The sequence below is a fragment of the Labrus mixtus genome, chromosome 10 (genome assembly GCF_963584025.1).
Source record: "Labrus mixtus chromosome 10, fLabMix1.1, whole genome shotgun sequence".
Lineage (NCBI taxonomy): Eukaryota > Metazoa > Chordata > Actinopteri > Labriformes > Labridae > Labrus > Labrus mixtus.
In genome coordinates, this window is record NC_083621.1 from 19,434,540 (window position 1) to 19,461,857 (window position 27,318).

The following is a 27,318-nucleotide window of genomic DNA, read 5'->3' on the forward strand; positions in this document are numbered from 1 at the left end:
AGGGATGGGGGATGAAGTGAAGAAGGAAAGGAGAGGAGGACAGAAGGGAGGGAGGGACGGAGGAGGAGTAAATCAGTGTTTGAGACTCTGACGCGGAAGAAGAATCAGCCTCGGAGGAGGAAGAAGAAACCTCAAAATGAAGCGGACCCCCTCCGGCTGACTTCACACTTGTTGAATAACGTTTACATCCAAACCTGAAAGCGGGTTCTGGACGATTTCACAGCCGGATTGTGACGCGTTTCTCCCGGGCGTGGAGCTGCTGGATCATGCTGCACGGCTGACTAACAGACCGGCTGTGCTTGTGACTGAAAATATCACCATTCATCCATTTTATACAGCTGTGGACTCTCTCAGCATCCATCTCTAAGCCTACTGGATCGATATTTCATTATTTATTCATCTAGACTCCCAAGCGGAAAAGCTCCGGGAATCACACCGAGCGAGGCGCCCTCTCGTCCGCGCAGCGCCGCTGGGTGGCACCGCTGTCTCCGGGCGGAGGGGCTCTGATCACGGCGTGGTGGACGCTCTCTCCTCACCGTGAGAAGACGAAGTTTAGAAAGAAAACAAAGCCTCGCTGCCTTCAACCAACCAGCTATCGTTTTAAAGAAAGTTGGATACACGATTAATATTGAACGAGTTGGATATCTGTGAGGCGGGAAGCTCCGGGAGACACGCCGACCACAGCGTCTCTCTGCCGGGCAGCACCGCTGGGTCCAGCCGGCGGGTGGTGGGATGACTCTCCGCTGGTGTTTAGCGGCGTCAAATTAGAAAACTAATCTTGTTTGGAGAACAAAGTCGTGACCTGATTGCCTAGTCTGTATTTCTGGACTGGATACTTAGCCTCTGAGGCGGGGAAATCTCCATTAAACACACCGAGCACGGCGCTCTGTCCCCGGGCTGTGGAGCTGCGCTCGGCCCCGGTGGGATGTCTCTCCTCTGGGGGTGGACTATTTTCTATATATATCCGGGCTTTTCTGCAGTGGAAGTTAATCCACGCTGTACCCCGTAGTGTCGCCCGTGTGTTTCTGTGTAGGATTGTGTAGGAGGACATGGCGGAATCAGGTAGGGCCAGACCGGCGGACCCTGACGCCGCGGACAGCTGGACAGAAAGCCCTCTGACCGGGAAGAAGAGGGCCCAGCACTCCCCGGGTCTCCGTACCAAGTACCAGAGCTCCGCACCGGGTCACTGCCTCAGGAAAGTCACCCTGACCAAACCCACTTTCTGCCACAGCTGCAGCGACTTCATCTGGGGTCTCATCGGCTTCCTATGTGAAGGTAAAAACACCCACCTAAAAGTAGAAATATGCACTGTAACTCCTGTATTATTAATAACAGAAGTGCATATTTAATATTTATGAAAGGATGAACTCATACCCACCATAAGTGCATCATCTGTTTCTCCCAGCCCTGCTCTGCATGTGCAGCTGCAGATGACCCTGAACCACCAGGTGTGTGTTTGTGTCTCTACACTGTCAGGGGGACATTTGAACAAACCTCAAACCAAACCTGTTATTTTGTCATTTTTAATTAAAGAAGCCCTGTGAATGAGACATCCGGATCCCTCCAGATCTGGATGTGGATGTATTAAACTTGCAAAGGTGATGAGAGATGCAGAGAGTTTCCCTGAGTATGTGGGCACTGAAAGATGCATCGACTGCAGCAGAAATTAGCAACCAGGAAAAAGGCATCCTGTCCTTTCCTGTCCTCCTTTTTTCTCATTCACCCTTTCTACTCCTAACATTGTACCATCATTCCATTTCTTTCTCCTTAACCTTTATTTACTCCTCCACTATCTTTCCCTTCCTTTTTTCATTATCTTTCTTTTTCCTCTTCTCTAACTTTTCCTGTCCTTCTCTCACATTTTCTTCTCCTTCCTTTGCCGTCCTCTTTTTTTTCTCTTCTGAACCATCCTGTCATTTGTTTGTCTTTATTGTCAGTCCCTCTTTTAATTCTTTCCTTGTTATGCTGTTTTTCTTTCCTCTCTCCTCCCTCTCACAAAGCCACAACTTCATCATGAATTCAACAGGCTCTCTGTAGCAGCAGAACCGAGCCAACACGCTCACACAAAAAACACGCCATAACAACAAACGCGCTCCTCTCTGCACAGTTACACACACACACACACACACACACGCTGGTTGTCCATGCCCTCCAATGTGTGTGTGTGTGTGTGTGTTGTGTTTGTGTTTCTCGGGAGGTGTTAAGTGTCTGTTGCGCAATCACAGCAGTCAAGTCATGATTTTTCCTTTCCTCCGGTTGTCATGGCAACAGGCGGTGTGTGTGTATGTGCGTGAGTGGGAGCAGGCAGGGAAGAAGTGACCATCATCATCATTATCCTCATCTCACACACACACACACACACACACAGCTGCAGATGCATTAAAAGCTGCAGCAGCAACAACAACAACAACATCATTAACAATGCTGCATGCGTGCTGTCACAGCTCGGACGGATTACGCAACAACATCGTTTGTGTTCTTTAAGCCGTCAGATGGATTAACAGAAACCTGTGATGTCATCAAAGTGCTTCATCTCTCTATTAATATTTCCTGTGATAATAACACACCAAACCTCTTTTTAACAAAACATCTATCTGTTATATTTACTAAACAAACTGCAGTGCTTACAGGATCAGTCAGGTTATTACAACCTGAGTCATTTTTGGTCCTTCAGATGTGGTGAAGGTTGTGACAAACTAAAGGTGATACCCCTGGTATGTTTTAACTTGATCCTTGAAAACATATTTTTGGACCTAAATGACTAAAAGTTACTAAAAAGTGTCTGCAGTACATTAGTTCAGCCTGCAGCAGATCTGCAGAGTCCCTCTGCACCTTTAAGAAAAAGCTAAAGACCCAGCTCTTTCATGAATACCTACTAACTTTATGATGATGGTCTCCATATTATTGATGATGATGATGGTTGTGACGATGGTTTTGTTTGATAACGATGACTTATAAGATGGTTTCTATACTGATTAGAGCTCTCAAGAACTGCAGTCAATGTTGTGCTTTGCCTCTGGTCACTTCCTGTCAGCACCTGTGTGTCCAATCGGACTCAAAGCTGATCGTTTGCTCGTACTGAAATTGTTCCCTTTTTTCTAGATCCTTGCTTGTGTTGTACTTGCTCTCTGATGTACGTCGCTTTGTATGAAAGCGTCTGCTAAGTGAATTGTTGAATTGTAGATCATCATCTTCCTCTCTTACAGAAAAGCTCTGTCTCTGTAGGGATCATTTCTGTAATGTTGTCAGAAGCTTAGAATAACAATCTGAGCCTGTCAGTAACAAAAACAACAACTTTCAGTGGACACACTTTGATCCATCAAGGATGATGCTGCAGATGTTATACTCTGTTTCACTGCTGCAGGGTGAAGAAATCTCTATTTTTTAGATGCCTTTATTGTAAAATACGACATTAGATGGAGGACGAAAGCCTCCGCACATGGGGCACCAACCACTACGCGCCCCATGGTGAAGAAATCTTCTAGAGCAAAACCAAAACAAGTTGAAACTTTTGGTTTTCTAGACCCAAAATCCAGAACGACCCTTTAAAGATGCGCTTATGAAGCTTCTTTTAGACCGTTACAGCAGGTAGCTCTTACTGAGAAGACTTTTTTTAAACACTACGCATCATGTGTTTACACTTAGAAAGGACAGTTTGAACACCTCTGTGTGTGAAAACCTCACTCAACCTTAAAAACAAGCATTTTGTAAATGAGGTTCTGACTGTAAGGAAACCTCAGCAGGCAGCTGATTCTCTGCTGACTCTCTCTCTCTCTCTCTCTCTCTCTCTCTGGTATTGAATTCAAGTTATTATCACATGAATTAGATTTGTGTTGGAGCCTCGGGCAGGAAAAACCTGGCTGATCTGTTCTTACAGAACACGTTTGAAAGAGACAGGAGGGGGGTTGACTGTTGTTGATGAGCTCAGTGTGTGAAAGTGGCCTGAGCGAACATGTGAGGTTCACCACATGTGACAGAATAAGCAGCAAAACACCGCAAACTAAATGTCAGTTCAGTAACACACACACACACGTGAGGTGGAGACACAAAAACACACTTTAATTTGGCTCCTAAGAAGCAACAGATATTTTTACATTTTAATAATTTAAGCATCAATCTGTTTTATGATATCATAGCACATTTTTGTTTGATTGAAAAATGATCAAGTAGGAGCCCTGACCTCAGAGATGTATCTGAAATCTGCAGTTTCTGCTTTTGTTGCTTTATGAATAAAGATTCTCTTTTAACCACAACAATGAGAAACGGTTAAAAAAAAAAAGAAGGTTTCTTTATGACTTAGCAGTGAGTGTTTGTGTCTGAGTTTAAACACACATTGAAACAGGATGAACATCTCTTTTATTGTGTTTGACTGCGCTGCACATCTGTCTCCTCCTCAGTGTGCAACTTCATGTGTCACGAGAAATGTCTGAAGACGCTGCGATCAGTTTGCTCCTGCATGACTCCGTCTCTGGTGCGGGTGAGTATCAGACACACAGACGTGATGTTTTATTGATCCACTTAGCGCCGATCAATGCGCCTCATTAGCTGCTGCACTGTTTTTATAAAGATGCAATAAACACGAGCGAGCCGTGACAGAGGAGCGGCGTTTATTTCTTGTAGAAAAACCTCAAGCAGGTAGTTTGAGTCCAGGTGACACAAATTTAAAAATCAATCAGAGATCAAGAGGAAACACAGTAGAATAAAGTATGTTTTGACCTCATCTCAAAATAACCCCACTTTCTCACTGTTTGTGACTGATAGACAAACAGGTCTAACTCAGGATGTCTCGTGTTAGACTTGTTTTTCATGGAAGTTTAAGAGATTGGGAATTTGTGACGTCAACGATATCTCCTAGTCAGTGAAAATAAGTCAATTTGAATTCATGCAAATGCTCCTCAGTTGTCAGTAACATAGAAAACAGAAGCAAGGCAAATTAATCATATTTGAGTCACGCATTTTTTGAGACCTCTGCATCCTTAGTTAGTTAGACCATCTCCCCTGTCCCCCCCTAAAACCCTGATTGATACAGTAGGCTACCTTCCAAGCGGCAACCTCCTGAATGAAATAGTGAAGCCAATGTGGAAGTGCACAATACTGCAGTTCGTTGAGTGTCCCCTTGAGGGTAGCTGCAGAAGAACAGGAAGTCACATGCACAACACAGCCAACAAAGCTGTTCTGTTACAGCAGAATTAAACGAGTTTTATAGCCTGGAACAAAAAAAACGAAAAGGTCAGATTCGCTCGCATCTCGATCTGCACACACTGTTCGCAGGTGAATTTCTTGATAACTCATCCATTTTGACTTTATGAAGGAGAAGCGTTATTCACAATAGCATAGCTGATCTAACCGACAGGCGGGCGCGGTCTAACGGTTCGTCAGGAGGCTTACAACCCGCATCAGCTCCAGTTTTAGCCCGTCATTAGGTTGACTAAATATTTGGTTGAGACAGCCTTTCCAGCAACAGCCATCAATGTTTTCAGTGTTTCTGTTTTTGTCAGCAGAATGACCAAAACAACATTTAAAAAAAAAAAAAAAAAAAATGTTGACATCTGTTGTTGCTGCCCCCTGCAGGTTCCTGTGGCTCACTGCTTCGGTCCGGCGGGTCACAAGAAACGTTTCTGCTGCGTCTGCAGAAAACAAACGGAAGGAAACACGGCCCTACGCTGTGAAGGTAGGACCAGTTTAACATCGCCAGTTAAACCAGTTTAACCAGCAGCACCTGGTGAAGCTGGCTGTCTGTACACGAATACAATTTCAAGCCTGATTGAAGTGTGACTGACTGATTCAGCATTACATGTTCAGGCTGTGTTTTCTGCTCAGACTGTTCAGTGCAGAGGGGTTCAGGGCAGCTCACCTTTGACCTCTCACATTCCTGACATCAAATGACATGTGTTGTGTTTCACCGTGTGCGTTTCAGTCTGTGAGCTGCACGTCCACGCTGACTGTGCCGTATTCAGCTGTGCAGACTGTCGCAGCAGTCACCTGGACGCCACTCTGCAGCAGGTAAGTAAGAACACAGAGAAAACACTGCAAATACTCTAACATACACAAAATCACTTTATGAAATCAGTGTGATGCATTCCTCAAATATTGTTACTACTACTGCAATGTTTGAATACTCTAACAAATTAAAGTTCTATTTTTGAAATGTTACATCAGTAAAATACCCAATTTAATCAGAGTAAGTATTTCAGGTATTAAAAGAATGATCAGGATCTTCTTATATATGTTCCGTCATTGGATTATTTCTCAGGCATTAATGTTAGCAAAATTGAATTTTGAAATTGGAGCTCCTTGAAGCAACAGTCTGTAACCTTTCATCTAAAAATAGCTGTTTTAAAGTCGATCTAGTATGATAGCTTTTAACGGGGAGAATGTAATATTGGCAGGAGGCCGCTGTTCTCTCGCCAGCAGCATATAAGGCTTTATGGCACTAGTTTACACAGCAGCCTTTAGATACTAATCAACCAGATAGACTGTCTTTGTACTGTTTGATGAAGAGGACGGTGATGTATGAAGCTAAGAAGAGACCTGGGCTAGAGTTAACATTGGACAGGCTTTTAACCATTAAAAACTTCATGAAACAGTAGGCTGCAGGCCCGACATCGAGCCAGCTATGTTGCTGTTGAACAGTTCAGAACTGGTGACACTATTGCCCAGCAAGTAGGTATCCTGATCTGTCTCACAGAAAGCATCAATAAGACATGCAGAGTGTAAATCCCTGCAGATATTATTCAGAAGAGATTGTGACGTTAGGCTGTGTTGTTATCGTTGGCTCATGTTTAGCAGCATTACCGGAAGCAGAAAGTCATCTATGTTAGTCCCAGGCTGTAATCAAAAATACTGTAAATAAATGAACCCATCTACTTGATCTTCAAGTTAGCTGTATAAGCTTTATAATCTCTTCAGAGATCATGTGTATTGAGAGAAGCATTTATAACCTAACAGACAACTAACATGTAATAAATGACCCTCTCCAGTGTAGCCATTTAGCCACAGCCTGTAGACATCATGGTAACATTTGAATACATGCAAACAGTTTGCAAATGACGGCTGAAGATGCTTGCAGAGTCATATTTGTGCAAAAACAAAAAAATGCACAACGTCAAAGAGGGGGAGGCGCTAATAGCACCGTGTGCAGTTGCGCTCAGACACCTTCAGTGGGCGCTGAAGAACGTCAACCTGAATTCCTAATAAATTCCTACATTTGGTGAAAACTTTAAAAAGTGAGAAAAGACATAAGAAGAACCATTCACAGACGGGCTTAGTTTACCGTGGGAAAGAAATGACAAAGAGTCGACGTGAGATCATTTTGAGATGTGTTTTATTTAAATAATGCAGCTGTTTCCCAAAGACGTTAGACTTTATGGGGAAATCCCTCTTCACAGCACCGTGTCTCTAACCAAAGAGACATTTCCAAACCAAAGAACAGCACAAACACTAATCACAGAGTACAAAACGAACAACGAGTCAAACAACAATCCAGCAGAAAATTGTTCAAATATGACCAAAACAACACCAGCATTATCATTAACACGATAACCACCAGTCAGCAGGGGATGGAAAAAAGGAAAGCACTCATTAGTGCCTTGATGTTATTCTTCCTTGGCAACAGAAATACAGCTGGTAAACTTTACCTCACTTGTACGGTTATCACCTTGTAGTGAAGTAATGAGGCAAACACAGGGAAACTGTTACCTTCCAATTATCAGGAACATCTTCAAAATCAGCAGTTCTCCTTTTTTTTTTTTTAAAGTGCTTAATATAAGTTTGGGTCTGAAATTAGCCATACTGTTGTTTGCAATTGTTTTTCATAACCAGCAACATGCTAAGCCTTACCGAGCGCACTGCAACATCAATCAGATCAGCAGTTTCATGCTGCATGCTGCTGTGACAAGTCAACCTTTTCAAGTACATTTCATTTATGTTGCCTAAAATCCCAAATCTGACACAAAGTCTGTACAACACACACTGTCCACAGTATATTCTGACTGTGTGAAGGCGCTCGTAGAAACTCCTGTTTCACTCCTCACTTTGATAACCAGCTTTGCGTGAGCGCTTGGCGTGAACTTCTTTGTCAGTTTTTTAGTGAAGTCAGATAATCCAAAGATACCCTGGTATCGTTGTAAAGACCTCAGGACTTCTGTTTTAGTTGCCGTGGTATCAAAACAGGTAGCACATCATTTGATTTTATAGTATCATATCTATGTTTAATTCTGGCATACACACACTCACAGTCACGGTCATGCTGTGCGGTTCAAAGCACAAACAAATGCTACCGGCATGCTTAACAGCCTCTTCTCTTTTTGAACTCACACCTCTCATAAACATGAACTTCAACGATATTGACAGTTTAGAAAAAATGACACGCAAGCAGAACATACTTTTTTTTTTTCACGAGTTAAGGTCTTCACTTGAAATACTGTTAACAGTACTAGCAAGTGAGATGGAAACAAGATGTCATTTTTGTACAGAATTTGATATGTGACAGGGTTGGGAAAATTACTTTTACTAATAATAATAATAATACTTTTTATTTATAAGCGCTTTTAGAAAACTCAAAGACACTTTACAATAGTTAAAAACAGAAAGAACAGCACAGTTAGGACAGACTAACAGACATTGCAGCATTACACACAAATCATAAAGATTACAACAATAAAGGTAAAACTACAGAAAACAGAAAATACATCACAATCATACATTAAAAGCTTGTTTAAAGAGGTGAGTTTTGATAAGTGATTTGAAAGTAGGAGGGTCGGTGCAGTGTTGAATGTGTGTTGGGAGTGAGTTCCAGAGGGAGGGGGCAGCTGTTTTGTTGAGTTTTTTAATACAATTCCATTTTTAATTTCAAGCAGTGAGATCGGGATAACTTGCAAAAGTAAAATGTAAAAATATGTGTTAGTTTGTAAGTCAACTTGGAAGTGACAGTGCTTATATGTTAAAGTGCTCACACATCCATTACTGTCTCCAGGCTCCAGAATGTGTGTCTGTCTGTGTGGTTTTCAGATAAATGAGTAATGTGAGTGTGTGTTATTGATCTGTATCCGACACGCTCTCTGTAAGCAAAGATCTACTGTGAGACAGACGGAGCAGTAAATGTACAGTGGGATTGATCTGAGCTGATTGATCGTTCACAGTCGCTGATTATCAGCAACAAGACGAAGCTGAAGACTCCTGTAGAGATCCTCAGAGTGAAGACCACTTTGACACCAAAGAAACAAATCTAGTCAATCATCAGACCTTTCCTCTTTTGTTCACTCTGGATCTACTGTCTCTCTCTGCAGGATACGTTCCACCACCACTGGAGGGAGGGGAACATGCCATCAACGTCCAGGTGCGAGGTGTGTCGGCGGTCCTGCGGGTCGTCCGATGTCATGGCGGGGATGAGGTGCGAGTGGTGCGGCATCACGGTGAGAAAACCTTTCAACACATCACACACACCTGACAATGTTCACTCACTCACAGTCAACCACAGACACATACAGGGCTCTGGGATTCACTCTGTGCCATCTGATAAAAGTCGTTATTTAAAATATTTTGTGTAGGAATTAACATTAATAACGTTTAAGCACAAAAAAGCTCTGGAGTGAAACTTAATCCTGTAGCAAAAGAAGTCAGCATGAGAGAAGAGAGGAGGTGGTTCAATGTGCTGCTCATTTACACTTTTTGCTCTTTTTTCACTTTGTTGTCAAAGCAGTAAATTCCACCAGCAGCAAAGTGCTCTTCAGTCCTCTTTGTCCCTGGGTTTTGCCTCTAAGGTTCAGACGAACACAGAGTTGACTGTATTTTAATTTGCAGGAATGAAACACCTGAAGTTAGGAGTGCAGACAAAACTCAGTCCTGAAATGCGTTACTTCACTCACTCTGGAACCAAACCTGCACCTCCTGCCCTTTAAAAGAGCACTGTGTCAAATAAGATTGAATACCGTAGTTTCTGAATGGATATTTTTAATCTTACTTCTTTTGTGTTTCTTCATTTTGCCAGAAACTGAATAACTGAAATTCTGGACAGGTCGCTTCCAGAGTCCAAAAACATGCTTTACTGTATATGCAGATCAGTGAAGCTTGTAAAAATCTTTGATACTTTATTAATATTAATAGCTTGGATTTATATAGCCCCTTTCAAGAAACCCAATGACGCTTTACAGTAATTAACAGGGGGGCAGTAATAAGAGACAACAAAAAAGAAATAAAACACAAACAAAGAAAATAAGGAATAAGAACTGGGGTGGACTGACTTTGTTACAAAGGAGGATGCTACCTTCCTGTGACTCTTTATAAAATAAAATATAACAGTATGTATGAGGTTTATTTGGAAGCTAAGCTGTCCTCACAAAGTGCTCCTCTCTATTGTCTCTGTTTATTGGTGTTGTTTGTGTTTTTATATGAATTTTACCATTGACTTACCGCTAATAAAAAAATAAATAATTTACAGAAGAGAAAAGCATCTTTTTACAGAGACCAGTAAGAATCCACCCTGAACGCCCAGAGTGTAGAATGAAAGATAGTCCCAGATAACTTATCAGTGTCCTCTTGCACCAGCTTTGAGTAAGTTGTGTCTTAAGTTATGGTTTAAAGTCCACACGTAACCCTAAGTTGAAACTAGATTCGTTCTAACTTAAGTTGTGTTATAGCTCTATATGTGTGTGTGTGTGTGTTGTTCCTCCGTCTGTGCAGAGTCATGCGGCTTGTTACCTCGGCGTTCCACCAGAGTGCGCTCTGGGACGTCTGCGCTCCATGCTGCTGCACCCGGCCTGCGTCCGCCTCCACTCCAGAAACTTCAGCAAGATGCACTGCTACAGAATCACCGAGAGCTGCAGCCAAGAACTGGGTACACACACACACACACACACACACACACCCCACATCCTCTGTGATGCTGCAGTGTGTGAACCACAAACACATGTCTCATTTCCTGACTGCATCCCTCTGCTGCCTGTTTGAGCTGTAAACTTCAAATTTAGTTTTTCAGAAAATTGTAACGTGAAAATGAGAAGTGTTGATGATGCTGTTGTTTACAAATTAACTCTGAGTTAATGACACAAAGGGTTCAACTGCAACTTAAAGGGTCGGTTCAAAATGAAATTGTGAACGAGATCTGACAACACTGACTTTATAGAAAGCAAATCTGATGAATTGTCAAAGAAGTCATTATTTGAAAACACTAAACAAAGCTAACATGAATGTATCAGCTGTTCAGGTTTGGGATCCGGATGAGGCAGTGGATTCATGCTGTTAGAGGGACTGATCAGGGAGTTGTTGTTCTGAAATCTCTCTTCTTGAGAGTTTCTCTCTTGTGTTTTTTTCATCAGATAACTCAGACGACGTTGATGCGTCTGCTGCTGTGTCTAAAGACGGTCAGCCGGCTGCTCCAGAGTCAGGTCAGTTCACACATTTATTCAACACACTCCGGTTCATTTACTTTTACATTTTAGGAGCATTTCTTCAAAATTATTACAAATGTGTACAGAGACAACAAATCTGTCAGAATAAATGTGATTTTGGGAGAAATGTGTTTTAAAATGAAGCCGCAGACATGGAGAATAAAAACCACTGAGTATTGTATTTGAAGATTGTTGGGGATTTAAGAAGAAGTTTTTTGTTTTGACCCTCAGGTAAACAGTTCTTGAAGGTGTTTGATGGCGATGATGCCATTAAGCGCGGCTGCTTCCGATTGGTCTCCCTCCTCCGAGCCACGAGGAACGAGGAAGTGGTGGTGAGAGCTCCGCCCCTTCCTACGCCAACTAGGATCACTAATATCACTTCTTACAGAGCTCATAGGTGGTTAATTGATAGAAGAACATATTTGAGTTCAGTTTACAAAGAGTTATTGACTTAAAAAACAAAATCTTCAAAAAATCTGCAAATCTTTTATTGGGTAATAATACAAAGCTTGTGCTTCTTTTGGTGACTAAAACTACATATTAGTGCCTGTGAAGCTACTTTTATATCTAATATAAAAATAAATTATAAACTGAAATAAAGTCCCAATGTTTTCCATTAAAATCTTTATTTATTTTTTTTAAACATTGATGTAAAGACAAAAAACAAACCTCTGCCCTTACCATCACTGCTGTTGTTACCTGTGTTGGCCTGCAGGAGGCAGCACTGAGGGCCTTCTACCTCCCTGACGAACCTCAAAACTTCGAGCTGCAAGAAGTCGGAGCGATGCCGTGTCTCCATAGCGACGACATCCTCAACCGCAACGGCAGCCCAGACAACAGGAGCTCCCTGAAGGACGGAGGAGACACCTGGCTGCTGAGAGCCAAACCCCGAGACGCCGAGGTCATCCAGGTGCACGCAGGATGGCCCAGGTGAGACGGGCTGTTTCAACAGGAGATAATCCCTTTAATATGGTGGAAACATAACGTTCATTCCAGTCTTTTTATGACTTGTTCTTGTTTTTATGTTTCAGGTCAGGTGCAGCTTTCGTCTCTGTCTCCGTCTCTAAGAACAGCACAGCAGCTTCAGTCCTCTCCGAGGTCCTCAATCAGCTCGACAGAAAGGTAACTTCAAATCACAGTTAAAAACCATTTAATCAGAAGAGCACACGAGTGCAACCTTACAGTGACTACAGGAAAGGCTCTGGGTAGTTTGGTACATATTTCACTATTTTACACTTCATTGAAGCATTGAGAGAGAGAGAGAGAGAGAGAGAGAGAGAGAGAGAGAGAGAGAGAGAGAGAGAGAGAGAGAGAGAGAGAGAGAGAGAGAGAGAGAGAGAGAGAGAGAGAGAGAGAGAGAGAGAGAGAGAGAATTTGAAGCCTTTATAAGCAGCTACAGGGCTCTTATCAGAGAGGAACTAACTGTTGAATAATCACTGATTTACAGTATTAAAATGTGCATGGACAGGCACAATGAGAGGTTAGTTAGCGACATTAATACAAATTAATTAGATATTCAAAGTCAGGCAAAGAATAATGTCCCTCTAAAGTGAGAAACACAAGTATGTTAAAAATATTTAACATTACAAACTGAATGTGAATGAATGCTTAAAATACAGCTGTAAGAATAATGACCAAACGTATGTCATGTTTAACTTCTATACAGGAACAAATCCAAGTACCTTTAAACTAAAGGATTTGCTGAATGTATTATCTGGAATTGAATCTCTGTGAGATAAAACAGCTGTCAGTGCGGATGAATGAATCTTTGATAACTGTGTGTTGTTTCAGGGAGAAGATTCGTCCAATTTCAGCCTGATGGAGGTTTACATGAGCAGCAAGCAAGGTGAGCAGTTTGTGAAATATTTAGGACACAAAAAAAGGAAAATGGAAAAATACATACAATTATCATAAAGTACAATATCCTATCATTTCATAAAGTAATGTAAAGAATCATATCGTATCCTTTTCTATCCTTTTGTATCATATCTTACCGTATCTCATCATACAGTACGGTACTGTATTCGGCCGGTACTAGTTGTGTGTGATAGTTTAAATTAAGGAGGATGATATTGAAGACAAAAATGTGATTTGTGAAACGCTGCCATTAGCATGATGCTAACTCTGAACTGTCCTCTATTTATGTGGTCCAGTGCAGAGACAGACTCTGACCCCTCAGGAGAACATTCTGGAGAAGCTGCAGGAGATCAGAAAGGTAAGAGGGTAGCAGAAAGATAACTGCTGCAACAACACATTTTATATCTATTTAAACTTCTACAAAGATGTTTAAATGAGCTTTAATCCACCCAGGCAGGAAACTTATCAGAACAACTTCTTCAAATGTTTCTCTCATCTGCCCTTTCAAAGCCGGTTGACTGTTTGAATTTCAGATTTGAAAAGTAAATCTCATGTTGTGACACTGTGACAAACTGTCATTTCTGTTTCTTGTTTTGTTTTTTCACTGTAGCTGTTTTACTTCCAGTTTTGCTATATCATCTAGAATCACCGCTTCATAGTTTTCCCTTAAGTGCTTCCATTTGATCACATTTTTCCATCTTGTGTGTTATTGTGTATTTAGTTTTTGTCTAACTTTGATCAGACTTTTACTGGTGAAATAAACCTGGTTTTGTTTCCTCAGCTGTCTGTTCGTCAGATGAATCAGACTCGGTTTTACATTGTGGAGAACATCAACCGAGTGGTGCAGGTCAGCCTTCTGATCGGAGGACTGCCCCCTCTGTTGGCCAAAGAAGAGTACGTCCAGCTGATCGAGGAACACCTGACCATCAAGAGTGAGTCTGCAGCCTTTATACTTTCCAATGAAGCGCTTTTGATGACCTTCCAGTCTTCTTATTGAGAACAGCTCTTAGCAGGACGGATCTTCTAACACCCCCCCCCCCTCTCTCTCTCTCTCTCTTCTCTCTCTCTCTCTCTCTCTCTCTCTCTCTCTCTCTCTCTCTCTCTCTCTCTCTCTCTCTCTCTGAAGGTCACCTGGTCACCATCAGCCACATCTATGACAGTCAAGGTGAGTAGGGTTCCTATGGAGACAACCCTAAAGTCCTAGGCACCCAGTATTGGGTCATTTATTAGTTAAATTGTTGAAAATGCAGGCACACTCTCACAAAAAAGTTGGTAATGCTTTGGAACCCAAATACTGTAGATGACGTTTTTTAAAGCTAAGGTACTTATGATACTTATGATCAATAGCAGAGGGTGTATTGTTTGAAAACATCCATTATGGAAAAAGAATCTTAAAAAAATGATCATTTAGACAACCTTGTTCTGACATCAACATTTGAATCAAACAGAAATAGTCATCTTCACCATTAAGGACACCAGGTATCTGAAAAGACGTACCCATAAACACACAAACACAAGCTGTAATTATTCTGAATTGTATTGATCAATTGCATAGTTCTTGATTTTAGATTGTGTAGAAAATACCTGCAAAAGTAATTATAATAATAATTTATACTTTATTGATCCCGCGAGGGGAAATTCGTTTTTTACACTCTGTCTAGTTAACATGCTACACAAACATAGGCCGAAATTCACACACATGCACAAACAGGATCCTATGGACATGCACTAATGGAGAGATGTCAGAGTGAGGGAGCTGCCCACAGTGGGCGCTCCTGAGCTGGTGTGGGGGGTTGGGTGCCTTGCTCAAGGGCACCTCGGCAGTGCTCAGGAAGTGGACTGGCACCTCTCCAGCTACCAGACCAATTTCCGGACTTGGTCCGTTCCGGGACCTGACCCTCCGATTCCCAACCCAAGTCCCTACAGACTGAGATACTGCCGCCCACTTTTACGACTACCACAATTACGACTTTACTGCCAGATAATGACACAATCTGTTTTTATAATGAATCTATTTAATGCATTTTTAATTGAAGCTTTTCTGTAACCTGCTTCTTAAAATTTTAAGACTTTATTTCAGGTTGTGGACAAAAACAAAACATTAAGGACATCATCTTTGGCTTTTTCTGAAATTGAATTGACACACACAACAGACTGATAAGTCCATATTCAACAGTAAAAATGAAATGAGGATGAGTTGAGATTTGAAATCTACAACTGGATCTAATCTGCATGAATAAGCAGATCTACTACCTGTTTATAGAAGTAACTGTGTGTGTGTGTGTGTGTGTGTGTGTGTGTGTGTGTGTGTGTGTGTGTGTGTGTGTGTGTGTGTGTGTGTGTGTGTGTGTGTGTGTGTGTGTGTGTGTGTGTGTGTGTGTGTGTGTGTGTGTGTGTGTGTGTGTGTGTGTGTGTGTGTGTGTGTGTGTGTGTGTGTGTGTGTGTGTGTGTGTGTGTGTGTGTGTGTGTGTGTGTGTGTGTGTGTGTGTGTGTGTGTGTGTGTGTGTGTGTGTGTGTAGGTGCTGTGGCGTTGCAGATCTCGTGTTTTTCTGAAGCAGAGAGGATCTACATGTTGGCCAAAGACACAACAGTCAACAACAAGACGCTAACGTCACTCGTCATCCCAGAGATCCTGGTAACAATCAATTCAAGACACAAAAAAACAATTAAGTGTGTTTACATAATTACTTTGCTCTGAAACGTCTGTGACTTCATCTGGTTCTGAATATTTTTTAGGGCACTGATTGGTGTAGATCAGCTTTAGAGTTCTCATCAGATTGAACTGTCAGGCAGATGGGTACAGGGCAACAACGGAAAGGAACCAAATACAGACAACCGAAGAGGACAACTGAAAATGCAGGGGTTAACAGGGAGGAGGGAGTGGAGCAATGTGGGGGAAAGGACCCCGATGCAGATGGACAGAAACAGTTCATTTTAATGTTAAAAAACTCAGAGGAAGAAGAAAGAATAAGATGGGAGGCCATGACTTGAGGGAAAGGGAACAGAACAGGATAAACATGCGGGCGGGTTAAGGTTCAAGGGGGGATGTACAAGGCTATGAGGGGCAAAGGACATGACTGCAGATATTCCAGTGAAACACTTCAGTGAAAGAGGGCCGGGAAAAAATTCAAGGCAAAGTCAGCCGGTCCAAACAAGTAGCCTAAAATCCACAGGATGACAGGAAGGGTGAAGGAAAACGTGACAACAGGCAGAGATTAAGGCTCAGGTGCAGGGAAAGGACCCAAATGCAGATAACCGAGAAAGCAACGGTCAAATAATAACACAAAAGCCGACAGACAACGGCAACAAGTGAAAACAGAAAAAGCTTCAAGAATTGAACAAGGAAAGGTTCAAGAGGCTGAAAGGCAAAACTAAAACATCTTATAAAGAATTTATACTTTATTGATCCCGCGAGGGGAAATTCGTTTTTACACTCTGTCTAGTAAACATGCTACACAAACATGAACTGAAATACACACACATGCACAAACAGGATCCTGTGGACATGCATTAATGGAGAGGTCTCAGAGTGAGGGGGCTGCCCACGGCGGGCGTTCCTGAGCTTGTGGGGGGGGGGGGGGGGGTTAGGTGCCTTGCTCAAGGGCACCTCGGCAGTGCTCAGGAAGTGGCCTGGCACCTCTCCAGCTACCAGACCAATTTCCGGGACTTGAACCGGCGACCTTCCAATTCCCAACCCAAGTCCCTACAGACTGAGCTACTGCCGCCCACTTATGATTATATTTCGGCAGTAGCGATGAAAATTTATGAGATTCAATCTATGTGGTATAATTCAGGAATGAGGAACAGGAAACAGGTGGAAGAGGGAATCCTGCAATGCCACAACAAACACCCTTAACCCTCACCACACAAGCTCTGATTCTGAAGTTGTGGTTTCTGTCGTCGTTTTTAGCACAACAAGCTGGGAGACGGCGTCTGTCCTCTGCTGGTGTTTGTTAATCCAAAGAGCGGCGGCATGAAGGGCAGAGAGCTTCTCTACGGCTTCCGGAAACTTCTCAACCCTCACCAGGTCTTTGACATCTCCAACGGAGGACCACTGGCCGGGTGAGGGACGCCAACACAGCGTGAATTTAAATCTGAGAGTTTGAGCTGCACTGGAGGGATAATGATTGTGTCCTGTTTCAGAACCTGATTTATTTAAGGATAATATCTCAATCCTAGAATACTCTCTAGACTTTCTTTTATTTATTTCAGTTTTTAAAATCCTTCATATCCTTCATATATTTCTAATTTATAGTTATTTGATATACAGTATATATTCCATAGTTACTTGTCAGGCTGTGAGACGATAGCTAAATCATCAGAATGTTGAAATAAAATATTCCTTGTGTCTTTTCCCCAGCCTGCATACGTTCCGAGAGGTTCCCAGGTTCCGGGTGCTGGTCTGTGGAGGTGATGGGACGGTGGGCTGGGTGCTTGGAGTACTTGAGGCAGTCCGTCACAAACTGGTGTGTCGAGAGCCGCCCATCGGCATCGTACCTCTGGGAACAGGTGAGACCAGCACTTCCCTGTGTTCATTGAAAAGTTTACAGCTAAAAACAGGTGAACAGGTGCTGATGTACGTCCCCGTGTGTCTTCAGGTAACGACTTGGCTCGCGTCCTGCGTTGGGGAACGGGTTACAGCGGCGAGGACCCCCACCACATCCTGGTCTCTGTAGACGAGGCGGACGTGGTCCTGATGGACCGTTGGACCATCCTGCTGGACGCTCAGGACATCTCTGAGGACGGAAAGGACAACGGCTTCCTGGAGCCTCCAAAGGTCTGGTCCTCACTGACTATCTGAAACATTTTTATACCTGGTTAGACCATACTCTGAATATACTGAAGAAAAGAAGCTTCTTATATGTGAAAGATTTGATTTAACAACATCATTTACATAATATGAATTTAAAATGACAACTGTTTTATTTCACAGCATCGTACTTTAATATCAATTTTATATTTAAAATAACATTTCCAACAATGACCCCGGATTGTCTTGCTGGTTGGTCTATCTTGGGAGTGAAAAAATGAGCGAGCAATATTTCTGGTGATCCAGATTTGACAATTGAGTTACCGTGGTGATGCTAAAGTGAATTGTGTCTAGCCTTTATGTCAAATACATTGATTAAGCAGGAGATATATGAATAAATATGTTAACTGATATGTCGTTTTACGTTCTTCAAGCCGGTTTTATGTCACTGCCTGCCTCACAATCTGTGTATCTGTTTATCTGCAGTTTGGTGTAGGGTAATTCATTCTTAAACATATTGTGTGTACCTTTATTTATAGATCTGTATCTTGTATTTTTTATATCAGATTCAGTAGTTTATTTGTACTTGAGTATATCCTGTCTTAAACTGTACTTAAAATCAGTTTATGTTTGTATATTTACAGTATATGGTGTTAACCTGTATTTTGTACTTTTGTAAAATAAGAAATTATGAATACCATTAGTTTCCATTCTTAAATATTCTCTCTGGTTTAATGAAAAAAGTAGCTTTTTTGATATTGAGTATATTGTCATCCTCTTTTTTCTTTCTCTCAGATTGTGCAGATGAACAACTACTTTGGTCTGGGCATTGACGCAGAACTCAGCCTGGACTTTCACCAGGCCCGAGAGGACGAACCTGATAAATTCACCAGCAGGTAACCTTCTGTTCTCTTCGATTTGTACACACACTTGAGATGTGTTTCCCTGAACGTATGACTCCTATCGCCACCAACTATGGCCCCTCCTCAACCACAACAGGTTCCATAACAAAGGTGTGTACGTGAAGGTGGGCCTGCAAAAGATCAGCTACACCAGGAGTCTCCACAAAGAGCTGCAGCTGCAGGTGGATGCTCAGAACGTCCAACTACCCAACATAGAGGGGCTGATCTTCTTAAATATACCCAGGTCAAAAAAAAAACACACACACGCCCATGTTTCATTATAAACTACACTTCATTATTAAAATGTTTAATGTGTTTGTAGTTGGGGTTCAGGTGCAGATCTCTGGGGGTCAGAGGCGGATGGTCACCATGGGAAACCAAGGATAGATGATGGCCTACTGGAGGTGGTTGGTGTCACCGGGGTGGTCCACATGGTGAAAACAAAAGCATTCACAATATCACATCACTCAACTCAAGGTTTATTTACCAGGTTTTCCAGAACTTTTAATGGTGTGTGTCTGTGTGTGTTTGTGTGTGTGTGCAGGGCCAGGTACAGAGCGGCATGCGTTCAGGGATTCGTATTGCTCAAGGGAACTACATCAGGTTGACTGTGAGCAAACCCATACCTGTGCAGGTGGACGGAGAACCGTGGATCCAACCGCCAGGACACATTATCATCTCTGCTGCTGGACCCAAGGTATAATACTTTTTTTTTTTTTTTATTTAAGCGCCCTTCAAAGCACTCAAGGTCACCTAACAAAGCAGAGATAAAAACAGCAAAGTAACAATACATGCAAAATTAACATTAAAACGACAAAATTTACAGGATATATGAAATCATTGTGGAGAGGATTCGTGGGACTGGATGGAGAATGAAGATGTGTTTTGAGATGAGATTTAAAAATGGAGAGAGAGTCAATATTACGGATGTGTGGTGGGAGTCAGGGGTAATGTGATTAACAGAGGGGGTTCTGGAGATGATGCGAGCAGCAGAGTTCTGGACCAGTTGATGTTTGTGGATGGACTTGAGAGGGAGACCAGAGAGGGAGTTGAAGTAGTCAATGCAGGATGTAACCTGGGTGTGAACGAGGATGGTGGTACTGTTGGGTGTAAGGGACGGGCGGACGCGATTAATGTTATATAGATGGAAATAAGCAGACAGAGTTCTGTCAGCGTTTAATTTGAGGAAGTTGCAGGAGAACAAGGATTTGATTTCTTGTAGGCAATCAGACAGGGAAGTAGGCGGGAGGAAGGAGGTGGGTTTGGTGGACAGGTAGAGCTGGGTGTCATTCGCATAGCAATGGAACTGGATGTTATATTTACAGAAGATATGGCCAAGTGGAAGGAGATAGACGATGAACAGAAGGGGGCCCAGCACAGAATCCTAAGGAACACCGGTAGTGACTGGAAATGGCTGGGGTTTGAAGGTTTTGAGTTGAATTAACTGAGTGAGTGCCACCAGAGAGATAGGATGTAAACCAGTGCAAGGGTCTGTCAGTGATTCCAATGGAGGCAAGTCTGTCAAGGAGTATGTGGATGGTTAAAAGTCCGGAGTCAGCTGCCATGAGTATTGAGTCATTAGTGATTTTTTTCCAGTGCTGTCTCTATGTGCTATAGAGGGGGCTGAAACAAGACTGGAATTGTTCATAACAGTTATTGCTCTGTTTGGCCCTTCAGAGCATCTGTAGTTGGTCTTTTGTCTTGTCTTTTGTTTGGCATATTTTGTCTACATTATCTTAAGTTCTCCTGTGATTTATCTTTTGTTTGGATATTTGGATATATTAATGTTGAAAAACAGTTAATCTACAGACGAAACATAAATACTTTGTGTGTATACCAACAGCTTCTTTGTACTTGTTAGTAGTATAATTACCAGTCATTTACCAGTCAGTAAATAGTGTGCATACATGTTCATCATTAATTAAGTACATAGTGTATATCAGTAGTGTACCTGCACTTGCGTTTATTGTATTTATAATGTAAATGTCTATACTTAAGTAAATAGTCTTCACACCAGAAGTTTATTTATACTGAAGTGAATATAGCAGTTACGTGAAAAGTTTGTATACCCATACTTTATCAGTATTTAAGAAAGTAGTGTGTACCTAAACTATTGTGTATTGTATGAATAGCATCAATGTTTCACTGTACTTGGTGTGTATTGTTATATAACTGTAGTTTTAGTTATGTATGTCTAGTTTATCTGTGCTGTAATAAGTTGCGTGTATACCCAAAGTTAATCTGTTCCTCACTTAATTGTGTTGGCTTACCCGTAGTTGTTTCTGTTTTTTACTATATTGTGTGTGCGCTTACCCATAGTTTATCTGTTCTTTACTAAATATTGTGTATACCTCTGCTCTGTCTGTAGGTTCGGATGCTGAGAAAGTCCAAGCATAAGCAGAAGAAGTCCTCTGCCAGCGTGAAAGAAGGACGTTCTGAGAGTCCTTCCTCCAGAGACGGGGGACACTGAAGGACTCACCTGAAAACCCCGAGTCCTGCCTTTTACCTGCTTCCCGTTGAACCTGGGAGGCCATTTTGGTGCCATCAGCAAGCTGTGACTTCACTCATGTAGCTTTGTTGCGATGCTGACAGGATCCAGATCAACAATGAGAGACTGAAGGAGGTTTAATGTTTACTGCCTGAAAGAGGAAGTCCTGGATCAAACCAAGTTTGTCTCAGTATGGATCAAGTCCACCTGCTGCTGGTAAAACACTTACAGAATCACAATACCCGCAGTAAATATTCAGCAGTCTAAAAATGTTAACCTTAAACACAATATAGCAATGAATGAATAGATCCATAAAAAGGATTTCTGCTTAAAAAAGAGTTTATATTGAATTTTGACAATTTCTCAGTATGGATAAGCTTTAGAGTTGAACAAACGAAGTATTAAACAGAAGTTTCAAAATGTCCTTCTTAAAGTGACTGTAAATGTGTAGCAGTAGACTCAGTGTCAGTTGATATATTAAAATAACTTTATGTTAGTGCAGCTATAGAGGGAGTTTGACCTCCTTTATGGTCATGTTTAATAGGAGAAATTGCATATCGAAGCACTGCTTAAGAGAAGTTTAAGAAGTTGTAACCTCATAATGTTTATTAATCGCTAAATCTCCTGGGAGGCTCAACTGGCTTTATTCTTCTTCTCTTGTAAAGTTGTTTGGTAATGTTGGTTTTAGAAGACATTTATGTTGTGATGAAGCTTGCCAAAGCTAATGAGCGCACAAAATCCAACAAGAAAATCCCTGATTATCTGAAACCACGGTGCCCACTGGAACTGAAAGTTTAAGAGCCAAGAAACCGATGAGAAAATTAAAGTCAGATCATTGTGAGCTCTGGTAAAGAGCAGAGATAAACTGCCTGAAGCACAGCAGCTGTGAATAACAAGCCCTACTGACAAAGTTTGTTTTGCCACAAATTATCTTGTAAAATTATAACTTCTGGAAAGATTTGTTTGGGCAGATCGGAATAGCTTTTGTGCACAAGATTGAAGAGAAAACATCTTTAGTTTTAGTTTGTAGAAAACCTTTAAAAACCTTCTCATGATCCGTTCAGACTGACAAAAGAAAGAAGATAAATCTGGCAGCTACTTTAACAGTGTCTGCTTTTAAATGAGGTTAATTGCTTCAACTACTAGCATACAAAAAAAAACACATATTTGTAATTTCTACAGAATACATCTTGCTAAAAAAATGATAAAAAATATAGAATGAAAAAGAAGTGAATATGTGGTTTTTAAAATAGTGCTAAAAGTTTACTTAAAATATGGTGAGCACAAGGCTTACTAAGCAAATTTTAAATGACTAAGTTAGCTTAACTTAAGAATGACTTAAAATAGCTTTAAAAATGTGGCAACACAATGTCCTCAAAGGAATGGAGACTATATGGTCAAAGTTTCTCATCTAACTTAAATTAATTAATTACATTTTCGTGAGCCAGGCTAAGTGATCTTAAAAAAACTAGACAACATTAGTAACGGAAAATGCTTATGAAATGAATTAATTTATAAAAAATGTGGGACAAAATGTAGCAGTGTGGTTTTGCTACTATTACAGGTATACACTAGCTGGAAAACTAGTTGTATTTCGAGCTAAATTAAGTTAGTACTAAGCTAATACTAAGCCAGCTTTATCAAGCTAGTTTTCTAGTTTACCACTAAGCTAGTTCATTGGCTAGCCTGCCAAAGAAACTTACTTTGTTGATTTAGTTTGTAGATGCAATTGAAGATTAAAATTGCTAAAATGTGGGAAAACTGTTGAGTTACTAAAGTGAAGAAGAAACTTGAAAACTAGTGTGTTAGTTTGGCTAGCTGGCTAGTAAGTTAGCCAAAATACAAATTAATAAGAAGTAATTTTTGGATACTGATTACTTATATGAGGAAACAAAATATCATTGGTTATAGTATCAGTTGTTTAAAAGAATGATTTGCAATTTGTGTTTTAAAAAAAGCTTCCCAAGGAAATGAGAAGTACATTTTCCCAGTTTTAATCGTTCCTGTTTTAAATCTACATTCATCTGCCAAATATATTTCAAGGAAGCATTATCTGAGTATTTTTTACATCAAAATAACTGTATTTTGTTTCCTGTAAAATGTTTAAAATGACAAAAAAAGTAAGGAAGCCCAGAGAGGACCTGCCTCCAAACACTTTATTTTACTCAGTATTTCCATGAGTAACAATCAGTTGTTTCATTCTCAAGATCTCAAATTATTTATCCCATTATTTGAGGAAAGCAAAGCTGGTTTTTGCATCATAACGAATTAATTTCAGCCATTTTCTTGAGATGTCGAGAAATTAACTCATTCTCATGGGGAAACCAGCTACCAGTAGTTATCTTGAGATTACATGATAAATAATTTGAGATCTTTAGAAAACAAATGAAATGTACTCGTTATCACAGGGAAAACATAGTCAAAAAATAAGTCTGGATGTTTGTCAACTTCTGGCTTCCGTATAATCGATTGAACTATTTTTTTCCCCCTTACCCCCCTGACACTATAAAATAAGTGAGTTAAGAAAATTGTTTCCAGACATAAAATGACTACCTAGTTTAAATTTTCAAGATGAATCCCCTTGTACAGAGACGAATACCATTGTGTAATAATCCAACAATTTAATAGTAATAAGCTTACTTTACTGCCTCTTAATGTCCAATATTAAATTAATCAAATGTGGTGCAAACAACTTTTTCAGACACAATTAAACAAAGCGACAAGACAGATCCAAACTAATTTGAATAATTTCCCATTTTTTTGCTCTTTGCATTAAGGAAAAGCTTCTCATTTAGCTTCAGCTGCCAGCCTACTTTAAACAACCTCTGACAGAGATAAAGGAGGATTTTATGAGCTTCGACCACATTCCCAGAGATGCAGAGTACTAAATAACATGTACAGACAAACTGGAATAGGCAAGGGATTTAAATGCTGAAGGTCCCAGCTCTTAATGTAGCCACAGCAGTATTGGTTGACTATACTTTGGTTGTGATATATTCAGGTTTTTATTTTCTGCATAAACTGATTTATTTTAAAGTTTTTGGTGCTAGAAGTTAACAAAATGTTCAATCTGTGTCATTCAAAGCCTGAAACCAGACTGTAGATCTTTTCTGGGAGAAGAAAATATATTTGAACGCAGGTTTTTTTTACCCCAGGTAGCTGCACTTAATAATTCAACTGATTTCATGAACAGTCACGGGTTTCTGGCCTTGAATGAATACAGATCTGAGACTGATGCTGATACATCAGTTGGCATTAACTGTTAATCTTTGTTCACTATGGAGTAAACTAAGTTTCTTCAGTACGTAGTCAGAGTTGCTGACTCTGTGTACTGTAAATGTAGCTGTGAGTAGTTGCATACACATAGGAGATACTGTCACAGTGTTTTATTACATGCATGAAGTACTGTAGCTCTGAGGGTTGTGTATTTACAGCAGTGTTTTGTCGCCTTTTTGCTCTGTCAGACTGTCTGCCGTCGCTGATACAGATCAATAACTGTAGTGTTTTTTATGTATCTCAAATGAGATTGTTCAAAGAAAAACACACTATCTTTGCATCAGACAGCTGTAAAATCGGCTTAAATGCACCAATAGTTTTCTTAAAAGTCTGTCCTCAACATAGCAAATGTGGTGTTTCTAACATTGACGGAACAAATTAAAAGCATTAAGCTACAATTGATGATTTAATGCCATTTTAAACCAGAACATTTATGTACTGGCTGCATTTAGGGTTGTCATAATACCAGAATTCAAAACTAAAGAACTAGGCAACCAATATTGGGGTAAAATATTGGGTCATTTCTTGTTTGCAGTTTTAAAAGATTGCAGACAAACTCCTGCACACTGTCTATATTTCACAAATACATTGGTAAGGTTATTTTATTTGTGCAACTTAGAGAGCGTGCAGGATAATGGTTGTTGATACTATTGATCATAAAAAAAGAGAGATTGTATTGTATGTAAACATGTGGTATTGAAACACATCACACATTCTGACAACCTTACTGCATAGTTCCCACATGTAAAAATGTTCACTATGTCTGCTGAATCCATTTAGACAGATTTCAAATGATCTCACTTGAAACATCATTTGAAAAACAAAAAACAATTAAAAAAAAAAAAAAAAATAGTTCCTTCTTTATCCCATAACTTTAAAATCCAAAAGACTTTGTTTGATGCCATAATCTTGTATTATTGTCGCTGAATGTAAAAAAAATGTGCTTTAAAGTGTTTTTTCTGCATCCGTCGTGCCTCATAGCGTCTGACTCACATGTCGTTGTTAAGCCCCGCCTTCCTGACACCAGGGTGGTGTTTGGTCTGCAGGTGGAGGTCTGCGTAGTGCCTCGTAGAAACGCTTTGATACCCTCAGTGCTCTGATGTTTAACGTGTGTGCGTTCAGTGGTGTTCTGAGCTAACGTGCCTCCAGATGTCATCTAGAATTTCTCTTTTTCTTTTGCTGTACCTTTGTTTGGTTTTTACCTGAAGTTTTATTAAATAGATGATATGTATATTTTTGCAGAAAGAAGCTGTTTTTTTATTTTAACTGTAAAGTTTTAACTGTAAATTGCACTAATTGTTTTACAGATGCTCTTAGATGTGACGTTCAGGTTATAATGAATGTTGAAAAGTTAAATATATAAATCTTGTATATGTTTAAATAACTGATTCTTATATGTGTTTGCTCACAATAAACTAAAGACCATCTAAGAACTAAACACATCTTGGTGTCAGTCATGTTTTTCTTTGTGCAATAAAATCTTTGAGAGCTGAGACTTAGGGATCATTACACAAGTCCTCAGAGGACATGAAGGATATTGCAGTTGACCTTCAGGGCCACCGTAATGTTCTCTAAGGGCTTCTAGAGAAAAGCAAAGTCATTGAACATATCTGAAGTATGGTTTTATTTTGTATTTTCTACTACAACTACTAGTAGTTTAGCTACATTGCTTGACTAAACTACTAGGCTTTCTATGCACAATATTTATCCAAAATTACATCAATTTCAAGTGAACAAAGAAATTTATGGAGATTTCATTTGAATACGGGGAACAGGGATAATACGCAATATTGGCACAGAAATAATACATTTAAGGCTCCATTAAATCAAATATCGTCCCATTGGGGAGCTCCGATAGCCTAGTGGTTATGTCGAGCGTCCCATGTACCGAGGCCTCATCGCAGCAACTGTGGGTTCAAATTGGACCTCAGCCTTAGCTGCATGTCATCCCCAACTCTCTCCTCTCAACATTTCCTGTCTCTCTTCAGCTGTCCTATCCAATAAAGGCAAAAAAAGGCCCAAAAAAATAACTAAATGTTTTTTTGAATAAATTGTCCTCAGCTTGTCGAGAGAATCAAAATTAATCTCTTAAAATTGATACATAAAATGATTCAACTCTTTGTAGGATGTCCAATCTGTGAATATGGCAATTGGTATAGACCCAAACCAATCTTTTACTACAAGCTAGTAGCCCATTGGTTTCTACTGAGGCCTGTGTTGAGAAAATTAAAAGTAACCAAAAAGACTGCATTCATTTCAGCACGAAAAGTTATATTGGGGCGGCAGTAGCTCAGTCTGTAGGGACTTGGGTTGGGAACCGGAGGGTCACCGGCTCAAGTCCCGGTGCGGACCAGGTCTGGTAGCGAAGTTGGTCTGGTAGCTAGAGAGGTGCCATATCACTCCCTGAGCACTGCTGAGGTGCCTCTGAGCAAGGCACCAAACCCCTCCCCACCACCAGTAGCTCAATCTGTAGGGACTTGGGTTGGGAACCGGAGGGTCGCCAGCTCAAGTCTCGGTGCGGACCAGGTCCCCATAAAAAAACATTATCTAAAATCAATTCATTTTCTTTGTCAATCATTCATACTGTACATATACAGTATAGTAAAATTTAGTGAGAACAGGTGAGCTGTGTTTGAACCATAGACTGTAAATATTAAG

At 40.7% G+C, this 27,318-nt stretch overlaps 1 protein-coding gene across 2 annotated transcripts; it reads left to right on the forward strand.

The window, feature by feature from the left end:
• Nucleotides 1-47: 47 nt before the first annotated feature.
• LOC132982242 (diacylglycerol kinase theta) lies at nt 48-26,102 on the forward strand. Of its 2 annotated transcripts, XR_009674695.1 has the most exons (24): nt 48-1,275; nt 4,398-4,477; nt 5,572-5,671; nt 5,918-6,003; nt 9,288-9,413; nt 10,681-10,834; nt 11,316-11,384; nt 11,619-11,719; nt 12,103-12,317; nt 12,419-12,509; nt 13,179-13,233; nt 13,541-13,602; nt 14,026-14,176; nt 14,371-14,409; nt 15,764-15,879; nt 17,155-17,306; nt 17,605-17,753; nt 17,843-18,021; nt 18,790-18,890; nt 18,994-19,140; nt 19,219-19,330; nt 19,441-19,593; nt 21,265-24,040; nt 24,102-26,102. XR_009674695.1 is itself a non-coding variant. In XM_061048602.1 (23 exons), exons 1-23 carry the CDS (start codon nt 1,050-1,052, stop codon nt 21,364-21,366), a joined length of 2,766 nt encoding a protein of 921 aa, XP_060904585.1. In that variant the 5' UTR covers nt 48-1,049; the 3' UTR covers nt 21,367-24,152. The 2 variants fall into 2 exon arrangements, 1 of the variants encoding a protein (XP_060904585.1); XM_061048602.1 differs by having other exon boundaries at nt 21,265-24,152.
• Nucleotides 26,103-27,318: the final 1,216 nt, after the last annotated feature.